Source organism: Zosterops lateralis (assembly GCF_965231275.1).
Source record: "Zosterops lateralis genome assembly, chromosome: 4".
Lineage (NCBI taxonomy): Eukaryota > Metazoa > Chordata > Aves > Passeriformes > Zosteropidae > Zosterops > Zosterops lateralis.
Window position 1 is genome coordinate 480593 of NC_139765.1, and position 17643 is coordinate 498235.

The 17643-nt window shown below is 50.5% G+C and overlaps 1 protein-coding gene across 1 annotated transcript in view; it reads left to right on the forward strand.

Annotated features, from left to right (window-relative positions):
* The first annotated feature begins 2645 nt into the window (after window positions 1–2645).
* The window catches only part of B4GALNT3 (beta-1,4-N-acetyl-galactosaminyltransferase 3), a 57113-nt gene continuing 42115 nt past the window's right edge, over window positions 2646–17643 (forward strand). Inside the window, exon 1 of the mRNA XM_083858642.1 lies at window positions 2646–2706. Coding sequence (XP_083714768.1) covers window positions 2676–2706 — 31 coding nt within the window. The 5' untranslated portion in view covers window positions 2646–2675. The remainder of the gene's footprint in view (window positions 2707–17643) is intronic.

Consider the following 17643-nt stretch of genomic DNA (forward strand, 5'->3'; position numbering starts at 1 on the left):
TAAAAGGGATTTACAGAACAGAGAAACAGTTGTTGGATAACTAGAAGCAAAAACTTTAAAAGAAGAGGCAGAGATGCTCAGAGGTGGATCTAGAGAGGGGTGAGCCAGAGGAATGGTAGATGTGTGTTAAGTGCTGTATTGTATCAGAGGCTGCTTTTGCCATGAGGAAGCATAGCCAAAGTAGAAAACAAACAGCTCAAACAAAACAAAAAAATCCTCTAGTTGGCTCCTCTGGCAAAGAGTCAGTTTCTTTGAGGGGCAGGCTGAGAGAGACGTGTCCTGGAGGCAGCAGCAATGTCCAGTACTCAAGGATGGCCCATCATTCTTGGGCAGTGTCAGCTCCACACACCACGGGCCCTGTTCCTGCTCCTGTCCCTGCTGAGCTGCCCCACACCTGCTGCCACACTGCCCACACTGAGGGTGACAGAGGAGGAGCTCTGGGCACACACTCTGTGACTTGGGATCCCTGAGAATTTGAGACTGTGAGACTGCTAGTAGACTTGAGAAAAAAACAATTATGTGAGGTGGTTTTAAACATCACTGCCAGAATCCTATTCCTGGACATCTGTTCTTTCTGCAATGAATAAGTGGTCCAAAGTAAGTTATTTTAAGTACAGTGCAGAGCTATTCAAGTTTATGACTTCACTTTTTATTACACATTCAGATTAATTTTGTTCCTTAATACTGTTCTGTTGTAACTTTATTTTAACAGATAGTACCATGCCATAGTCATTTCCTTAAACTTTTTCTCCAGAGACAAGAGCTTTTCTGTATCACAGCACAGCTGTATCAGGAAAAAGTTTGTTTCTTTAGAAGTCCACAATGCTACTGTTAGCCTCTACTTTCACTTTTCCCTTCCTTCCATTTTAGTACAGTGTTCACTAAGAAAAATATGATTACTTATTTTAATATGCAACAAAGTGCAGTTGTTATACTTCGAGCATAATGTTGTTCCTTTAAGAAATGCAGACAACTTTCTGCTGAGAATACATCATTCAATTCTCATTCTTTCAATGGTAAACAAAGTTTAATTTAGATCTGTATTTATTACACACTTTTCTTAGTATTTTCTGCCTTTTATTGAACAAATATAAAAACTTGGCTTATTTCTCTCATGCTGGATAAACCACCAAAAAAACTCTAACAGTGTTGTGCCCTCCAGAGAGTCCTGCCTTGTAATGATTAAACTGCAGTTTCCCCTTTTTAGTTGTGTGGGTCCTGGTGGTGTCTGGCTATTGGCAGCTCTCTCTGTTTACACTGGAGGAATTCTCCCCCATTATTCACGCTCAGATGATGGATGTGGAGCTGCAGCCTCAGATGGGGTATGAAGGAGGAACACAAGCATTGCATCCTCCAAAGCTGCACACTGGGCCTTGTCCCAGAGAGGCTGAGGAAGTCCAAGGACAGTGTCATGTAAAAGGCTTTTGGCACTTCTTTAAAGCTAAAGAACAGTGAGTCTCCTTTTGTGCAGCCTCACACTGAAGAAGGCTGCCTCTTAATAGGGGTCTCAAAAAAAAAAAAAAAAAAAGTACCATCATTTCATTAATTTTAAAAACCAACTTCAGCCTGAGAGTTTCTGTTCCCACACCACACACGAGCTGTATCAGTGCAGGAGAGGAGCTGTGAAGGAAAAGAGTTTCCAGCAATGGCCCGACAGCCACATCACCCATTTTTGGGAAGGGGTAACTCTGGACTAGCTCCCCAGCTGGATACACGATGAACATCCCAGGTGTTCTCTCCCGTTTTCCTTCACCGAGGAGGACTCCAGTTTGCAGCCCCCAGGACAGGCTGGTGATGTGAACGAAACCAACAGCGCGGGAAGGACTCTGAGAAGTCACTCCAAGAGTGCGCTTGAGACAGAGAAAGAAGCAGCAATTTCCCCCGGGGACGGTCCTGGTCTGTGACATCTCTGCCATCTCTGCCATCCCCCTGCTGAGGGCTCTGAGGATGTAACACCGTGTCTGCTCAGCTGCTTCAGAAAACAGGTGTGGAGGCTCCCCCAGCCCCTTCCTCCTCCTCCTCCCCGAGCAACGGACTTCTAATTACACACACCTGTTGCGCCAGGTGAACGACACTTTAACACGGATTCAGCTGCGCGCGGATTTGAAATGCCCTCTGTCCTTCTCGGCAGAGGAGTCACCATCTCCCATCCCCGCACCGGGGGGATGCACGAGGGGATGCACCGAGGCTCCTGCAGGCGCAGAGAGCGGCTGGGAGAGGGCTTTGGACCCTCCTCCTCCTCCACCGAGGCGGTTTGTGTGCTGGGGGCAGGAGCGGAGCCCCGGGCTGGGCTGGGAGGTGGGTTTGGCTCTTTTTCCCCCTCCACCGAGGCGGTTTGTGTGCGGGGGGCAGGAGCGGTGGCCCGGCGGGGGCGGCACCGGGCGCACCTGGGCCCGCCCCGGCAGCGGCAGCGCGGGGGGAGCGGCGGGGCCGAGCGGCGGCGGCAGCAGCATGTCCCGGGGCGGCGGCGGCTGCAGAGTGTCCCGGGGCGGCAGTGGAGTGTCCCGGGGCGGCAGCAGCAGCAGCAGGTCCCGCGGCGGCGGCCCCGAGCCCTGAGCGGCGCCATGCGGGGCCGGCTGCTGGCGCGGCTCCGGCGGCGGAGGCAGCTGCGGCTGCTGCTGGCCCTGGGCGCGCTGGCCCTGGGGCTCTGGGCCGCCTACCTGGAGCTGGTGGCGATGGCCGGCGGTGGGGCTGCCCCGGAGCGCAGTGAGTGACCCCGGGAGGGGCCAGGACGGGAGGGGAGGGATGGAGCGGTCCCGGCAGTGCCCCATCCCCTGCCCCGCGGTGGGAGCGATGGGAGCGATGGGAGCGGGGCTTTGGGCACCGGGATTCCCTTTCCTCCCTCGGCCCGCGGCTCTACCCCCGCTCTACCCAACCCTGCCCACAGCCAGGGCTCTGGGATCCCTCCCTCCCGTTCCCGAACCCCGGGGATGCTCTGAGCGGGCTGGGATGCCGGGGCAGGCTGTGCAGAGCGTTGGGGAATGCCTGCCCTGCAGAGACCCGCTTTGTGCTCGCCCCAGGGCTCCAGCCGGGCTCGGGAACAGCCACTGAGCCGCGCTGCTGCTTCTGGACTGGAGGAAAAGTCTGATCTGCGCCCTGCGGCTTTGTGCGCGTCTCGTTTCTGAGTTACAGAAAAGTTTTAGCGGCTCACGGGTTTGTGAAAGGCTGCGATGGTGCTGGTGGTTTTTAAACAATGTCAGGACTTGGTGCTAACCCGGTTTAAAAATGTGCTTTCGGCTACATGTTGGTGGTTAACTATTTATAGTTTCCAGTATGTCGGTCCTTTCATTACAGGATAGAAACATCCTCATTTTTACTCCCACGAGTCAGGCTTGGTTTCAATCTTAAAGCTTTGGACTGTGGCTGTGCAAGGAGCGTAATGAGTGTCTGCTCCCACAAAGTCCATTACAGGACCTCAACTTTTACATTTCTTCTGTATTTAATGTGATATTCAGGCTAAAAACACATATTTTATTGTTCCAGCAGTGTAACACACCTGATTTCTTTGGCTAGGATAAATCCTCTAGTAATAATCCTCTTTTTGTACCTGGTGGAATGAGAAGGTGAATTGTCCTCCGAGTCCACTGTGCATTACATCCTTCATGCCATCTCACCGTGCCTTTCACTGAACATCACTTGGGCAGAGCCCTCCAAAAATGCTTGGAGAAGATTGTACAGCTGGGCAGAGGGCTTGTGTAAAAGCAAGGGAGGGGAAAGACCTGAGAAGTGTTTAAATTGTGGTTATGAGCAGAGGGGGGCTGAGCCAGGAGTTTGGGGTTGAACAGCTGATGGTCCTTTCAGCTGATGGCCAACAATGCAAAGGGAGAAGGAGGGAGCAGGAGAAATGGGCTGAGGGAGTGGAGACAGCATAAATGTGCAGGAGAAAACTTTTCTAGTGAATTGGATTCTTCCTCTTTGCTTTAAGACAGGGTTATTTTTGCATCTCTGTTTGTAAAAGTCATTCTGTTTTAAGGCTGAAACTGGAAACAGTGAGATGACTCCAGTTACTACCAACTAAAACAGAGTATGCACAAAATAATTGCATTATATTAAAGTTCAATTACATAGAATTCCAGGTTCTCCCAAATCCACCAGAGGCATTGCTGCTCACTGCAAGCAGAAGGTATTTAAATGCTTCTGGGAAGGATGGGAGGGTGAAATCCTCTGGCAGGCAGTTCCTCAGGGCTCAGCATCACAGAGGGCTGTGTCACCCTGGGCACTTGGTGTCATGTTTTCTTGGCCTTGTAGCCAGAATCCTGGAACCTGCTAACAGGAGGAAGGTTAATCTGTGACCTTCCCCACCCTTCCTCTTGCCCTACTACCTCTAAAAGCCTGTTTTGTTTTAAGAGAAATTTGAGCAGAAGATGAATAGTATTTGTTTTCTTTTGGCTGCTAAAACTAAGGAATATTTTTTTCCTCTGGGGACAGGGATGGCTGTGTTTGTGACTCCCTGTGGTGACATTTTCCAGGATCCCAGGAAGCTGCTGTGGGGGGAGTGACTCTGCAAGCAATTAATAGTTTTCTTCTTGTTCCTGCATTCTTTTCTGTTGCAGCTCCCAGGTGGGGGCCCTATTGCAAGTCACTCCTGGGACTGACCAAGAGCTGCCCCCTCAATGTAGCTGATGCAACACCTCCCAGTTATTAATGATAAAATAGAAAAGCTCTTTATTGGGCAGTTGTTCTAGGCACAAGGCTAGAAAGATGAAAAGCTGCTGGGCTTGAAAGATCTACAGGAGATCACTGTTTGCATCCCCTGTGCCTGTAATGGAGTTTCTTCTTGCCTCCCTAAAAGGCATTGTAGTCCAGCCTGTCTATGGAAAGCCAAGTATGTTTTTCTCTTTCCAGAGAAGTGATTCCTCCTCTTGCAAAGCTGAGAGGACTCAGAGAAAATACTACTTTTCCTCTCAGCCATGCAGGAGAAGGAGCACAGGCCCCTCTGATGGCCCCAACAATCCCTGCTCTCAAGTCAGTGTCTTAGAGCAAATCTCCAGGTGTGGTGGATCCTCCTGAGCTTTGTGCTCCTCTCCTCTTCCTACCCCCAGATCAGTGTGTGGTGGAGAGAGCAGATGCCCAGGGGTGGGTGTTTGAGTAAGTGATGCTTAAAATTTGGGGCCCTGACTGTCCTCCCTGAGATATTTGCAGCTCTGCTGTGCAACGAAGTCAAGCATATAAAATAGTTGGGATAAAAGTGAATGGGGAGTCCAGGAGAATAATCCTCAGTATCCACTGGCATTCCTGATGCTTCATCACCATGTGCTGGGAGAGGCTCTGGCATGAGGTAGACTTGGCTGTGATGTCCAAGTCAAAGGTCGAGGGATCAGCCTGAGGTGCAGAACTCGTGCCTGGTGTACACCATGCCTTGGGATTTCTGTGTGCCAGAGCTGATCTGGGAGGTTGGGATGGGCTGGACAGGCACAGAGGGCAATATGGACTCTTGTGAGTGATGGCTTTATTTGAAGGTGATGCTGAAATGAGCAGCTGGTCAAGGAAAAAAAACTTGTTCTTTTTTTCTTGAGATGTGAGTGTATTAAGGTGATATTCCTACGTGTTCCTCCCAGGGAGCCTTGTTGGCAGGACTCTTTGCTCAAGGGTAGCAGGGTGTTTCTGTTGTTGTGGGGGTTGCCTTTTTGTTCTCTCTCTCTTTTTGGTTTTTTTTTTTTTTTTTTTTTTTTTTTTTTTTTTTTTTTTTTTAATTGAGCATGTTTGGCTGGTTTTCTGCCCAATAGGTGTTTATAGGAATCTTAAACATGTTTACAGCTGAGTGAGGAGAAACAAACCGGCTGCTGTGAGCTGGAGATGGGCTCACTCTCCTCACACGAAATGTGGCCTGTTGTCATCCAAAACAAGTTGTAACAGGCAGGACACTGCCTCCCTGCCAGGAAAGCCAGGAGCTGGAGACAGTCTGTTTACTGCTGCTCTGACAGGCACTAACCTCTCTGGAGTGGGCTCTCCACGAGGAATGTTTTCCTCATCTTTACGAGCTGCTGCACAGCACACTTTGCTCCTGCTGGAGATGGGGAAACTTTATTATTTCAAGGGTGAATGAGGTGTTGGGGAGGGAGAAAACACAGAGGTCTGGAGAGCAAGTCCTGCATCCTGCCTTTATTGCTGTAATACAGTTCCTTGGCAGCAGGGATGGAAGGGACAGGGGCAGGGAGAGGTCTTTCCTCAGGGAAAACCCTCTTCCCAAAATGCTGCCACTTCCCAGGGCTGCTGCAGTGCTGTTTGGATGGAAAAGGTGGTGGGTCTGAGAGCTCCTCCTGCTCCCTCTGTTTCTCTTTTCTGTGCCCAGCAGTGCCTTGTTTTGCCCACCTGTGCAGGAGGGTTTGGCTGAGGGAGTGAGGCTGGTGCCAGTGGGCTGTGTTTGCAGGCAGGATGGGCAACAATTCCCCTTTACTCTGAAATCTTGTGTCAGTGTGGTAAAAACAGCCCCATCCCTGAAGAAACGTGGAGGTGAGGTCATTCCCAGCCATTGCTGTGCAGAATCTGGTTAATTCCAGATTATTATAACCATATTTCAGGAGCTTATAAACCATTTGCAGTGATTTCTTTTATTTCAGGTGTGTGTCACACTGAGCCAGGCACAAGGAGTTAGGGTTAGGTTCAGGTTTAGGTGAGAATCCTGGGGGGGTGCAGCTTGTAGGAAAAAGGAATTTGGGTCCCTTTTTTAACCTGCTCTTCCCAACTGCTCCAACCTACCCCTGTTCCTCCACATTTTATTGTTGTGAGTAAAGATCACTGGGAGTGTGTTATCTTCTTGTCTTGGATTGTGTTAGTGGTTTGTGTCTCACTGAGGTTTTCAGACTGCTGCTCTTCTAACTGAGGAGTGCACACTCCCACTCTCTGAAGTGGGAAATAGGAGGATTCAGAAGAACCTGTGGAAATGTGCAAATAAAGATGTCCTTATGGCAAGACTCCCAACTCTTTAGTGTCCCTCTGCTTTCCCTCCTTAGTGTGCCTGCACCCTGTGGGCTCTGGCCTCCAGGCACCCAGGCCACTGAAATGCAGGGCAAGGTGCCTGAGAACTGATGTCAGTGGGCAGGTGCCTGTGTGTGTGTGTGTGAGAAGAGTATCTGCCGGAAAGGTGAAATTGGACAGTTCATGTAATGTATCCACTTCCTCCTCTGCCTGGGTGCACCAGGAGGAGCACACCTACCCCTGCAGGTTCACTCCTGCTCAGGGGCTGCCTCCTGCAATCCCTCACAGGCAGGCTGAGCTGCCTGGGCACGCTGGTGTCCCTCTCCTGCAGAGCTGATTGCCCCCAGGTTCCTCAGTGCACCTGGAGAGAAACGGGGCCCTGGGGAGTCTGAGGTGTGCATTTCCTGCCTGTGCAAGCTGCTAACCCAGCATCCCCCTCAGAGCCCATCCTCACTGAGGGGAATACCACAGAGCTTGCAGGTGGTTTTTCTGTGCTTGGAGGGACTCTTGTGTCCTTTGCTCTGGGGGTCTGTGCCAGGCTGCATCATTCCCAAAGGACATTGTGGGGTCAGGGCTCAGGGGCACTGCCAGGGCTCACGGCAGCAGGATCCCCTGCAGCTTGCTTTGCTCACCTCATTTTTGTTCACTGGTGCAGCAATGGGGAAGGCCAGACCTCAGGCTGGCTGTGCCATGCCTGTCCTGGCCCAGTGCATCCCTGCACTGCTGCTGGGACAGGTGCTGCAGGTAGGTTCTGAATCTGGTGCTTTTCCACCACTTGACTTGAAGTCAGGTGGGTGTTTGCTTCCTTGGATCCCAGCCTGCAGTTTGTCTGGCCTCAGCAGATCCCCAAATAATTTGCCAAGATTACATGTTACCTTTATAAATAAGCTCTTGTGTCATCTCTTCATGTACTCATGTTAACTCTGACAGATTTATGTGGTGGTGTGCCAAAACAGCATGTATTCCTGCACACACCTTCCTGCAGTGAGCTGGGCTGGATTGGGATCACTGGGAGCTCAGAGGGGCCCTCCTGTGTGCCCCCCACACCCCACACAGGTTGGCAGAGCAATGGTTCTGTCCTCTGGAGATGTTTCTGTGTGCTGCAGGAACAGAGAGGCTCTGCCTTCTCTCACCTGCACCTTCAGGCAGTTGTGAGGGAGGAGGGACATCCTCTTCCATCTGTGGTTTGAAATTACTGACATCTGCAGGATGGACAAAGGCAGGATGCTCTCCTGAGGACAGAGCCTGCCTTGTGGGTTCTCCAGTTGGGAGTGGAGTAATGATGGGGTTCTTCCACAGTGCTTGCAGTGCTAGCCTCAGGAATTTATATATTTTGTTGAGTTTCCCCTATTTGCTCTTTCTCTGCACTGATGTTGCTTCTTACAGTCACTTCCCAATTCCATGGCTTTTTTTAGGCTTGCAGTAATAGCTGAGAAGGACTTTCCAGAAAAGGAAATAAGCTGGTTTATTTACATGTGGTGTGAGATTTCAGAAAGACCCGTGTGCCTTGGGTGGAAACAGTTGTGAATCTGGGCTTTGGATAGTCACCCTTTTCATGATGTTAGAAATTCACAGCCTGTGCGTGCCATGAGCTGAGCCAAAGTACACTGGGATCTTCACCAGGGCTGCTCTGTATTCCTGTTTTTATGAGAAGACCTTCCCATGCCAAAGTGCAAAGGCCTTGATGTTCCTGATCTGGAGAGAGTTCCTGATGCTCACTTAGATGGTCTGGGATTATGCTGCCATTAAGTTCTCCTAAGACATCAGAGGAAAATAATTCGTGTTGTCATAATAAGTAATTTAAATCAACTCCACAGAATAATAATATTCAGGTAGTCAGTCTTTAAGGTGTTGAATCATTCCAGACAATCCAAAGCTTGTTGGGTGGACTTGAGTCCCCTTGAAGCATCAGTGCCCCTCAAAAGATCACTGATTCTGATTTTATAATTTTCCAAGGCTTAGTTATTTCAGCATTCCCTGACTGTTTCCCATTTGAGTTCTCATGGGGTTTTTTGAGGGGAAAAGGGCTCAATGTGGTTTTTTTTCCCCCAACTTCTAAAAGAAGGGGATTAAGCTGTCACAGATTATTTTACAGTGCAGGTCTAATACCCTCACAAAATTGTCACATGTGGGGCCAGTTTTCCTTTTCCATGTCACTGTTTTCCATCAGACATAAATGGTAAGTCCCAGGCCTTTGCATCATCCATGACCTCAATGTTAATTTCTGACAGTTCAAATATTCTTGGGTTGTTTGTTGTTTTTACCAGTTAGAAATTGACAGCCAGTGCTGGTCAGTAATGTAAAAACTCTGAATACAGATCAGAGGCTTGGCTATAACAGGCGTGTGTCATCTTTTGCCTCTCTTTTCCTCATGCCTTCTGAACTGTGAGCATTGGGAACCAGTAGCCTTACATGGCAGTCTGTGTTTCACTGAAATATGTAAATTCAGACTCACTGAACAGTAGTTCATTGTCACTTACTGTTGTATTCCATTTACCAGTAAAAATATTTGATCTGTGTCATCACCTGTGATGGCCACAGAATTGCCTAATAGAGCTCTCTTGGAGTGAGGATAATCTGCATTAATGATATGTGTATTTTTTTTCCTGCCATTCTAAACAAATCTTTCTGCCTTCCTTAATGGGGCTACTTATTTATTTTGATGTTGTTAGGCTGGGCTTGGCCCATGGATTTGGAGTTGGCAACTCTGACAGCTTCCTCAGTGCTGCTGCTGAGTTCAGATCTCTTCTGGTAAATACTTCACTTCCTAAATTGGTTTTATTTATATTTCGTAATGCAATTTTCTGTAAAATTGCACTAGTCATGTCTGGGTGCTGTTAACCCCATCTGAGCTGCAGAGCAAAGTTTGTAATGGGCTGAGAATATCCTGCCCAGACCACCCTGTACTAACTGCTCCGTGTGCAGTAGCTGCCACAGCCCGTGTTTTGTTGTAACCTGGCCAGTTGGGAGTGTTTTGTTTGTTTTCCCTCAAAAATGCAAAATAAACAATCTGCCAAAACCGAGTTTTCCCATCGAACCTGACCTGAACTGTAATTTCCAGAGGCGTACCTTGGTAATAATTGTCTGCCTTACATAAGGAGTAAACAGCAATTGTAAAATGAGACTTCTCCCATGTCCTGAAAACATCAGTGCATGCCTGTACCAGAGTAAATTCTGTGTTCTGCCCCAAAGTCTGTCCTCTCATACCAATAGGAGGGAGGAGTTAGTTGCATCTACTTGGAAATTCAGAGTCACATCCAAGCCAAGGGGTTAAGAGTGAAGGCACTATTAAGTTCTTTCCCAGCTCGTGTGTTGCTTCTTCTTTTTCTTGTTAGAGGAACAACAACAACAAAAAAAGGCAGTGAGAAGGTTTGTTTCCAAATCTGGAGTAGAGCAAGGGTGAACTTGCAGAGGAAGGAAAGGCAGAGGCAGCTCCAGGCCTGTGAGCTCCCTGTGTGGGACTCGAGTGGTGCCAGCACAGTGGGCAGAGGGACCTCAGCCTTGTCCCCCTTGTCCCCTGCCCTCCCTCGGGGTGCCCAGGCTGTGCTGCTGAGCATTGCAGGAGCTGCATGGGGGTCACGGGGCCACACTGCCCTGGAGGCAGCAGGATGGTGTCACCCCCAGGGATGGGGCTCAGCCCTCCCAGCCTCTTCCTTCTCTCACAGCAGAGCATCCTTCATGCCGCAGGTGTCCCAAGTTCCTGAGCAGCCATGAGCCACCTCCAGCAGCCACCCTGGGTCCTGTAGGCACCTCAAGCCCCAGAAGTGGTTTGATATCAACCATCATTCTCCTCTCCTCTCATTCTCAAACCCTCTTTACGCAGGTGTTTAATTATTCAGGACCTCAGCAGTCGGGTCTGTGGGATGAGGAGCACAGCAGAGCTTGTTCCATCACCTTTTTTTTTGCCCCTGTTCCTTGGCTGCTCCATCCCTGTCACCAATTCCCAGGGCCATTCCTGATCCCGCTCTTTTTCAGGCGCTTCCTCAGCCAGGAAGGGCTCTGTAGGCTGCACGAGTTGAAGGACAGTGGCACTGCTCGGTGTTGTGCTATGTTGGGAGCTTATTTATGCTTGAAAAGATGTATTCTAATTCTGTCCCTGCTGTTTTGGTTAGTTCTCCTTCAGGGAATTGCACACACTCTGTGAGACCAGGGCTTGACAGAATTTAACCTTGGGTAATGGGTGTTTTCCTTTTCCATGGAATTTATGGCTGATGGTCTGTATTTACTTGCTCATGTTGCTCACCTGCTCCAGTCGTGGAGCTGAGATTGTCAGCATTGAGCCTGAATCGAATTTGCTTTTTCTGGCCGTGCCTTTCATCCATTGGCAGTTTCTGTGCTGCTGGCAGGGTGCTGCTCACCTGCAGCTAATAAACGCCTCCCTTGCCTGCCCCTGCCCCTCCTCTCCATCCCTGAGCTCTGCAGGAGTGCAGGTGTTGCTGGCACAGCTGTGCACCTGTGATTGCCCAGGACATTCCTCCCTCCCCTCAGGGCTTTTCCAGGCGCATCTCCCGGGCTGGCAGCTCTGGCTGCAGCGGGGCAGAGGGTCCCTGGTGTCTCTGCTGGGCCAGAGGAGGTGCTGTCCCTCTGCACCCCCTCCTCAGTCTGCCCGCTGTTATTCCAGTTTGCCTGCGCTGTCTGATCGCTGTCTGCATTCCACCGGCCCCAGCCATTTCCTTTGCTTTGCACATTGTAATTCCTCTGCCAATTAACTCTGGGTCTTCCGGTGCTCTTTTTTGAGTGCTTTTTCCCAAAACTCCGTGCTTCCCAAAAGGCATGACTATTTTTTGGGGTTTTTTGTTTGTTTAGTTGGTTGGTTTTTGTTTGGTTGGTTTTTTTTTTTTTCCTCCTGTTTTTGTTTATATTTTTATTCTTTGCAAATTTCGTTTTCACCTTTTTCTTATAACTCTTTCCTTGAGTTCCATACACAACTTGGGCAGATCAAGGGAGGGAAGGAAGCATTTTAGCCAGCTCCATCTGCAGGTCGTGCAGAAGTAGAGGAAGAAAGAAAAGTGGAAGGTGAAAGCAGCAGAAGAGGAAGCATTTGCAAGTACTGATGACAGAAATTATTTAACAAAAGTAAAGAGCGGCCAAAAATGGGAATATTGAGTGTCAGAGCGGAGTGAGCCACTAAAATATTGTAATGTGGAAGAGACTGAAAGCTAGATCAGCAGCAAATACTTGGGATTGCAGTGGAGCAGAGAGGCTGGAACAGAGATCAAAAAGAGAGATGTAGGAAGAGGAGGGCACAGAATAAACCGCTGGTTTAGGTTTAAAAGAGGTGGAGGAAAATACAGAGATAAAAGTTACAGAAACTTGTAGGGATCATAAGCAGCTCTACCAGGGTGGTTAAGAATGTATTTGGTGTTTGGTGCCTTGAACATCAGTGGCTTGGTGGCTTTTTGCTGTGGTTTGTGTCTGCTGAGACACCTGGCTGCCCTGGGCTCACACTGTGCTCAGTGTGCAGATGCTGCTCTTGGCTGGCACAGTGTGGTTACCTCTTTTGTCCTGGGTGCCAGACAAATGCTCAGCACTTTGCCAGTTTTTTTCTGCAGAAAAAGGATTTGCTAATGTAGTCAGGATTTTTTTGTGTATCCCTCCTTATTTACAAAGGCTGTAAAGTCCCTTTTCTCTAGGTACTGTGAAAATGAATAAAAGATGCTTGGTTTGCACACAGTCCTGTGGTTCATGGTCAGGTAGTGTTTAATCCAGAAACCCTAAATTTGCTGAGCTTTGTGCTACCTCTGCTCCTTTCACAGTCTTCAGTGCTCCCTCTCTGTCTTGCTGTGCCTTTTGGGGGTTTTCCCCTTACACAGAGGGAGAGATGTGTTGTTGGCTGGAACCAGTTCAAGTCTGCACCCTGACACAGGGGGAAATTCTCCCTGCTCCTCTCCCACCCCAGGCAGGGACTGCAGCCCTGCAGACTGGGCAGGGAGGGCATTCCATCCCTGGGTAACAATTCTGAGCAGGCAGCTGGAGAAGGGACCATTATGGGAAGAAGGCAGAGCAGGCTCTGCTATCAGCAGAGTTTGCAAAGTGATGCTTGTTCAGCACAGCACACTGACATCCACGGTGCTCCAGCTCCAGGACTGTCCCCAGGTGTAAAACTCAGGGGATGCTGTTGCATCTGGGCAGGATGAGAGCCCTGAGGGCTCTGCCTGGCTCCAGGGCAGATCCCCCAGGAGCTGCAGTTTGTCCTTGCTTCATCTCTCAGTGATGGGGAGGGATTTTCTCCAGCCCCCCACTGTGGTACCCCCTGCCCACCTCTCCTTATCCTGAGCTGGCAGAGTGTGCTCACCTCACAGCCCCTGAGCTCTGCTGCCTGCATGGACAGCCCCAGGGTAAAATTAGCAGGGAGCTCTTGTCTTGCCAAGTGCTGTGTGTGACCCAGGCAGGGACAGAGGAAAAGGCTCTTGGATTTTTGCACGCAGAGCACCCTGCTGCCTCCCAGGAGGTCCCTGCCAGGGCTGGGGGTGCTTGGGGACATGCTGGTATTGCCAGGACAGTCCTGGGACACGGTAGGAAATCCTGATTCTGGGAGCTCTGTTTTGTTCATGTTCTCCCTTTGAATATCACATAAACAGCCAGGGAGGCCAACTCCTGCTCCTGGACACTTCCAGAGCTTCAGGCGTGTCCTGGCTTGTGGAAAGGTTTTCTGGGCAGATGAGGGGTTTGGCTGCCCTAAGAAAATTAGTGTATTCACCACTGCCACCCTGCCAGAACAAGCTGCTGGAGATTCCACTGTCTCCAGTAGCTGCCCACCCTAAATGAGAGCTTGTGTGCTCTCTATTACAGGCTGGCCCGCAGGAGGGGCCGGGTGGTTACAGCACAGATTTGGGTGTTCAGGGGCGTAGGGCAGCCTTGTCCCTGCTGCTGCACAGCCACAGAACAAGCTGCTTCAGCCTCCTGTGCCTCAGTCAGGCTCTGTGTCAAAGGTGTCAGTGACAATTGTTCTTTATTCTTTTGAAATATTTAATGTCCATGCATGGAAAAGCATTCACTGGGCTCCAAATGTGTTCACTGCAAGGGAGGAACCTGTTGTTTCATTATTCTGCTGGTTTGGCTTCCCCAGGTGTGCTGCCACCTTGCCTCTGGTGAGCCAGCTCTGCTCTTGTGTGTAAAGCAGGAGCAGGAACTTCTCTGGGCCCCCAGAACACACATCTCACCTCTGACCTTTCCCATTCATTGCACTGAACTGCAGAGCCTGGGGCAAAAACAGGGTGGAAGAATTCAGCTGAGGTGAGGACTTGGTGTTTAAACCCCGTTCCCTTTTCCGAGGCCCTGGGGCAGAGCTGTCTGCAGCTTGTGCAAGGGCAGCACAATGGCCACTGTGACCATTGCAGGCAGAGTCACTGAGGGGTGTGCACATTATTGGTCTGACAGCTCTGGGGGAGGCAGTCTGAGGGACACCAGGGGTGTGCTGGAGCAAAGGGAGCACCCCTTGACAGCCTGACAGAGGTCAGAGTAAATGTTAACGTGGTTTGCATTGGGATTTGGGTTTTATCTGCAGTGCCTGGCAGGCATTACTTCCAGGGAAAGCTGGGCCAGCTGCAGGAAGAAGAAAAGAAAAGAGGAAGGCATGTTCACAGTCTGGCTGAGGGCTGTTCCTGACAAAAGTGATGTGAAATTCCCCTTTTCCTGCAAACAGCAGAGGAATGGGAGCAGCTGGGGTAGCTGCACTGGCTGTATCCTCTGCATTTGACCAGCCAGCTTGGGAAGTGTCCTGTCTGTACCTGGAGGTGTGTACAGAGGATGTGCCAGCCCTGTGCCAGCCCTCCATGGCTTTAGATGGACAGGGAAGAGCCAGAGCTGCAGGAGCTGCAGGGGATGTGGGACTGGCAGTTTCCCTCCTTGCTCCTGCCTCAGCTCCAGGCACAGGTGCCTCCCTCCTCTCTGGCTTCATGCTGCTGAAGGAAAGGAAATAAAACTGTCAAGTGGGTCTCTCTCTTCCCTTCCTTTTTCCCTGCCCGAGGTGGAGTGAGCCCTGTCTTGTGTGAAGGACATCAAGGTATTTTTAGCATGGGTGAAGAAAGGCAAAGTATAAAATCTATGGGCAAATGTGTCTCCTACAGCTGCAAGAGGACCTGCTGGGGGCTCCTGTTTTTGCCAGAAAGATCGATTTGCCTGAAAGCCAGCAAGGTGAAGGAAGCACCACTGTCTTTCACCACAGGCTGGGCGAGAAGGCGGCTGTGCATTGCTCTTCCCCCTCACAAAATTCTGGCAAGTCCTGGTGGAAGGGTTTTTTTCCTGCTGCTGCCACTCCCTGCTCCTGTAGCCCCTGGCCGTGTGTGCTGGCAGTGGGAGTGCAGGAGGGCTGGGGATGGAGCTTGAGGCATTTGTGTCACTTCAGGTCACAGCCCTGAGAGGATGGACTTCCCTTTTCCTAGATGAGTCCTGTTCTGTGATGGAAAAGTGGCTTTTTCCTGCACTTGCTGGTAACAATGAGAGGGACCTCCTTGCCCTCAGTGATCATCATTTACTGAGAAGTGCCTAAAGTGCTTCTTCCATGTTCCCTTCCCCTTGCTGAGCTCTGCTCTGATGCTGACTGCTGGCAAAAATACAGATTTCTCACCAGACATCCACTTGAAATGGGCTGCCTTGGCTGTCTGAGGCTGTCCAGGAGGAGCCTGTGTTCCAGCTGGGCTCCCCTGTCTGTGGGGAGGCTCTGAGCATCCCTGCCCTGCAGAGTTGCTGGGAAGATGCTCTGTGACATAAGTGCTTTAGACAGTGTGCAGGGGGCTCCCCCTCTGCCCTGGAGAAGGGATTGGGAAGGGCCTGGTGCTTCCATGGAGCTGGAACAGAGTGCATTGGCAGCACTTGGGCCAGGGAAGGAGGGCTGGAGTGTGACTTGGAGGGTGCCCCATGGCCCTGTGCCAAATTCAGCTCTGCACCCAGTTCATTTAATGAACTGCCTCCCCCCTGGAGAACTGGGCATTTACAATGTCTGCAAACATGCTTGTTCCAGGTTAAGAACTGTTGTTTCCCATCAGAGGAGTTCCTGTAGTTCCCTTTGAGTTGTTTCAGGTGGCCAGGGAATTTGATGCTGAGCTCCAAGTGCTGGGGAAATTTTACATGACCTTCACTGTCCAGGGTGGTCTGTGTGCAGCTGATCTGTAATGAACATCCAGTTGCAGCTCTCCCCTCTCCACTCTGACCCAGAGGAGGCCACAGTGTGGAGATGAGGTGAGCTTTTGGCAGCTAAGCAGTGTGCTGCTGCTCTTAAACAACATGCTGACAGTGCTTGGTGAATTGTTTTATGGACCAGAGGCTCATCTCCAGTGCCAGCTTTGCTACTCTGCATAAAAGCCTTGCAGGCTGCAGTGGTTTCCTTTGTGTGGAGCCAGGGTGTGGGAGGCTTCATTACACTCTGCCCTGATGTCTTTAGATTGCAGTTAATGTTAAGATGCAGCCTGGGATTCATGAGATCAGTCTTGGATGCAGTCTTACAACATGGTGAGTGGTACAGGCTGTCTCCTGCATTTGCTGTCCACCAGAGGAGCAAGTGCTTTCAGACACTTTCTCCCCAGTGTTGGTCCCTTGCTGCTGTGGGGTTTCTCTTGTTGCCCTCCCTGGTGGTAGCAGGGCTCCTGTCTGTGGGTGCTCAGGCAGTGAAGGCACCACAGGCACTTCAGGAACCAGCCCCTGCCTGCTCTGTGCTGCTGTCTCCAGTAAAACTGTCCCATTGTACATTTGTAGGCACATCACAGGTGTGTGCTGCAGTTCCTGTGCTGCAGTTCCTGCACCAGCTCCCTGCCCAGGGGAAGTCGGCAGCACCTGGATAACCCCACCTGTGCCTCAGTGATTGCAGCACTTGTTTTTTGCAGCACCTTTATGTTGTTGCACCAGTTTCCCCCTCCTCCCTCCCTCCTTCCACACCCAAAGCCCCGCGTCTCCCTGCTCCTCCCTGCAAAACATCTCTCCTCCTGCCAAGAGCATCCCTTCATCTCTGAGGCTGTCCACCCACCTCCAGTCCCAGCTCCTGTTCCTCCCTGTGCTCTCTGGGCGTGTGGATGTGCTCCCCACACGTTCACTCCTCTGCACACATACCTGTCCACCCCAGCGTGCAAGTACCTGCTTGCTGCTGACCTCGCCTACTTGCTGCTGTTTCACTGTGTTCCCCTGAATGTTTTCATGACTCTGACAGCCTTGCTGCCTCCTGCCAGACTGCTGGGACTGCACAGCTTGCAGCATGTTACAGTCCTTTTCCCTTCTGGGGTCCTTTAAAAGGGAGAACAACGTTGATGTATGCAAGAGGTCAGATCCTGGGATAAATAAGCCATGACATGGCCATTGCAAGTTTCCTTTCTAGGGTTGCAGGTGTGTGCATTTACATTTCAAATTCTTCCACTGTCCCACACCATCTCCTCACCTGTATGGAACAGAAGGGTTAGAATGTGCAGGGCTCACAGCTGGCAGTGGCACAGCTGGGAGCCCCTGGAGAGGAATCAAGGAGCAAACAAATAATGCAAATGTCATTGTGGGAGGCTACTATAGACCTCCCAGGCAGGACAATGACACCAACAAATTATTCTTTGGGGAGTTAAGGGAACACTTCCAAGTCAACTGCCCATGTCCTTGTGGGGACTTCAGCTTGCCAGGAGTTAACTGGAAGCATCACACAGGTGGTACAACCTGGGTACAACCAGAAGATCCAGAAAAACTGGATGGCAGCTTCATGGAACAGGTCCTAAGGGAGCTGACTCAGAAGGATGCCCTCCTTGATCTGCT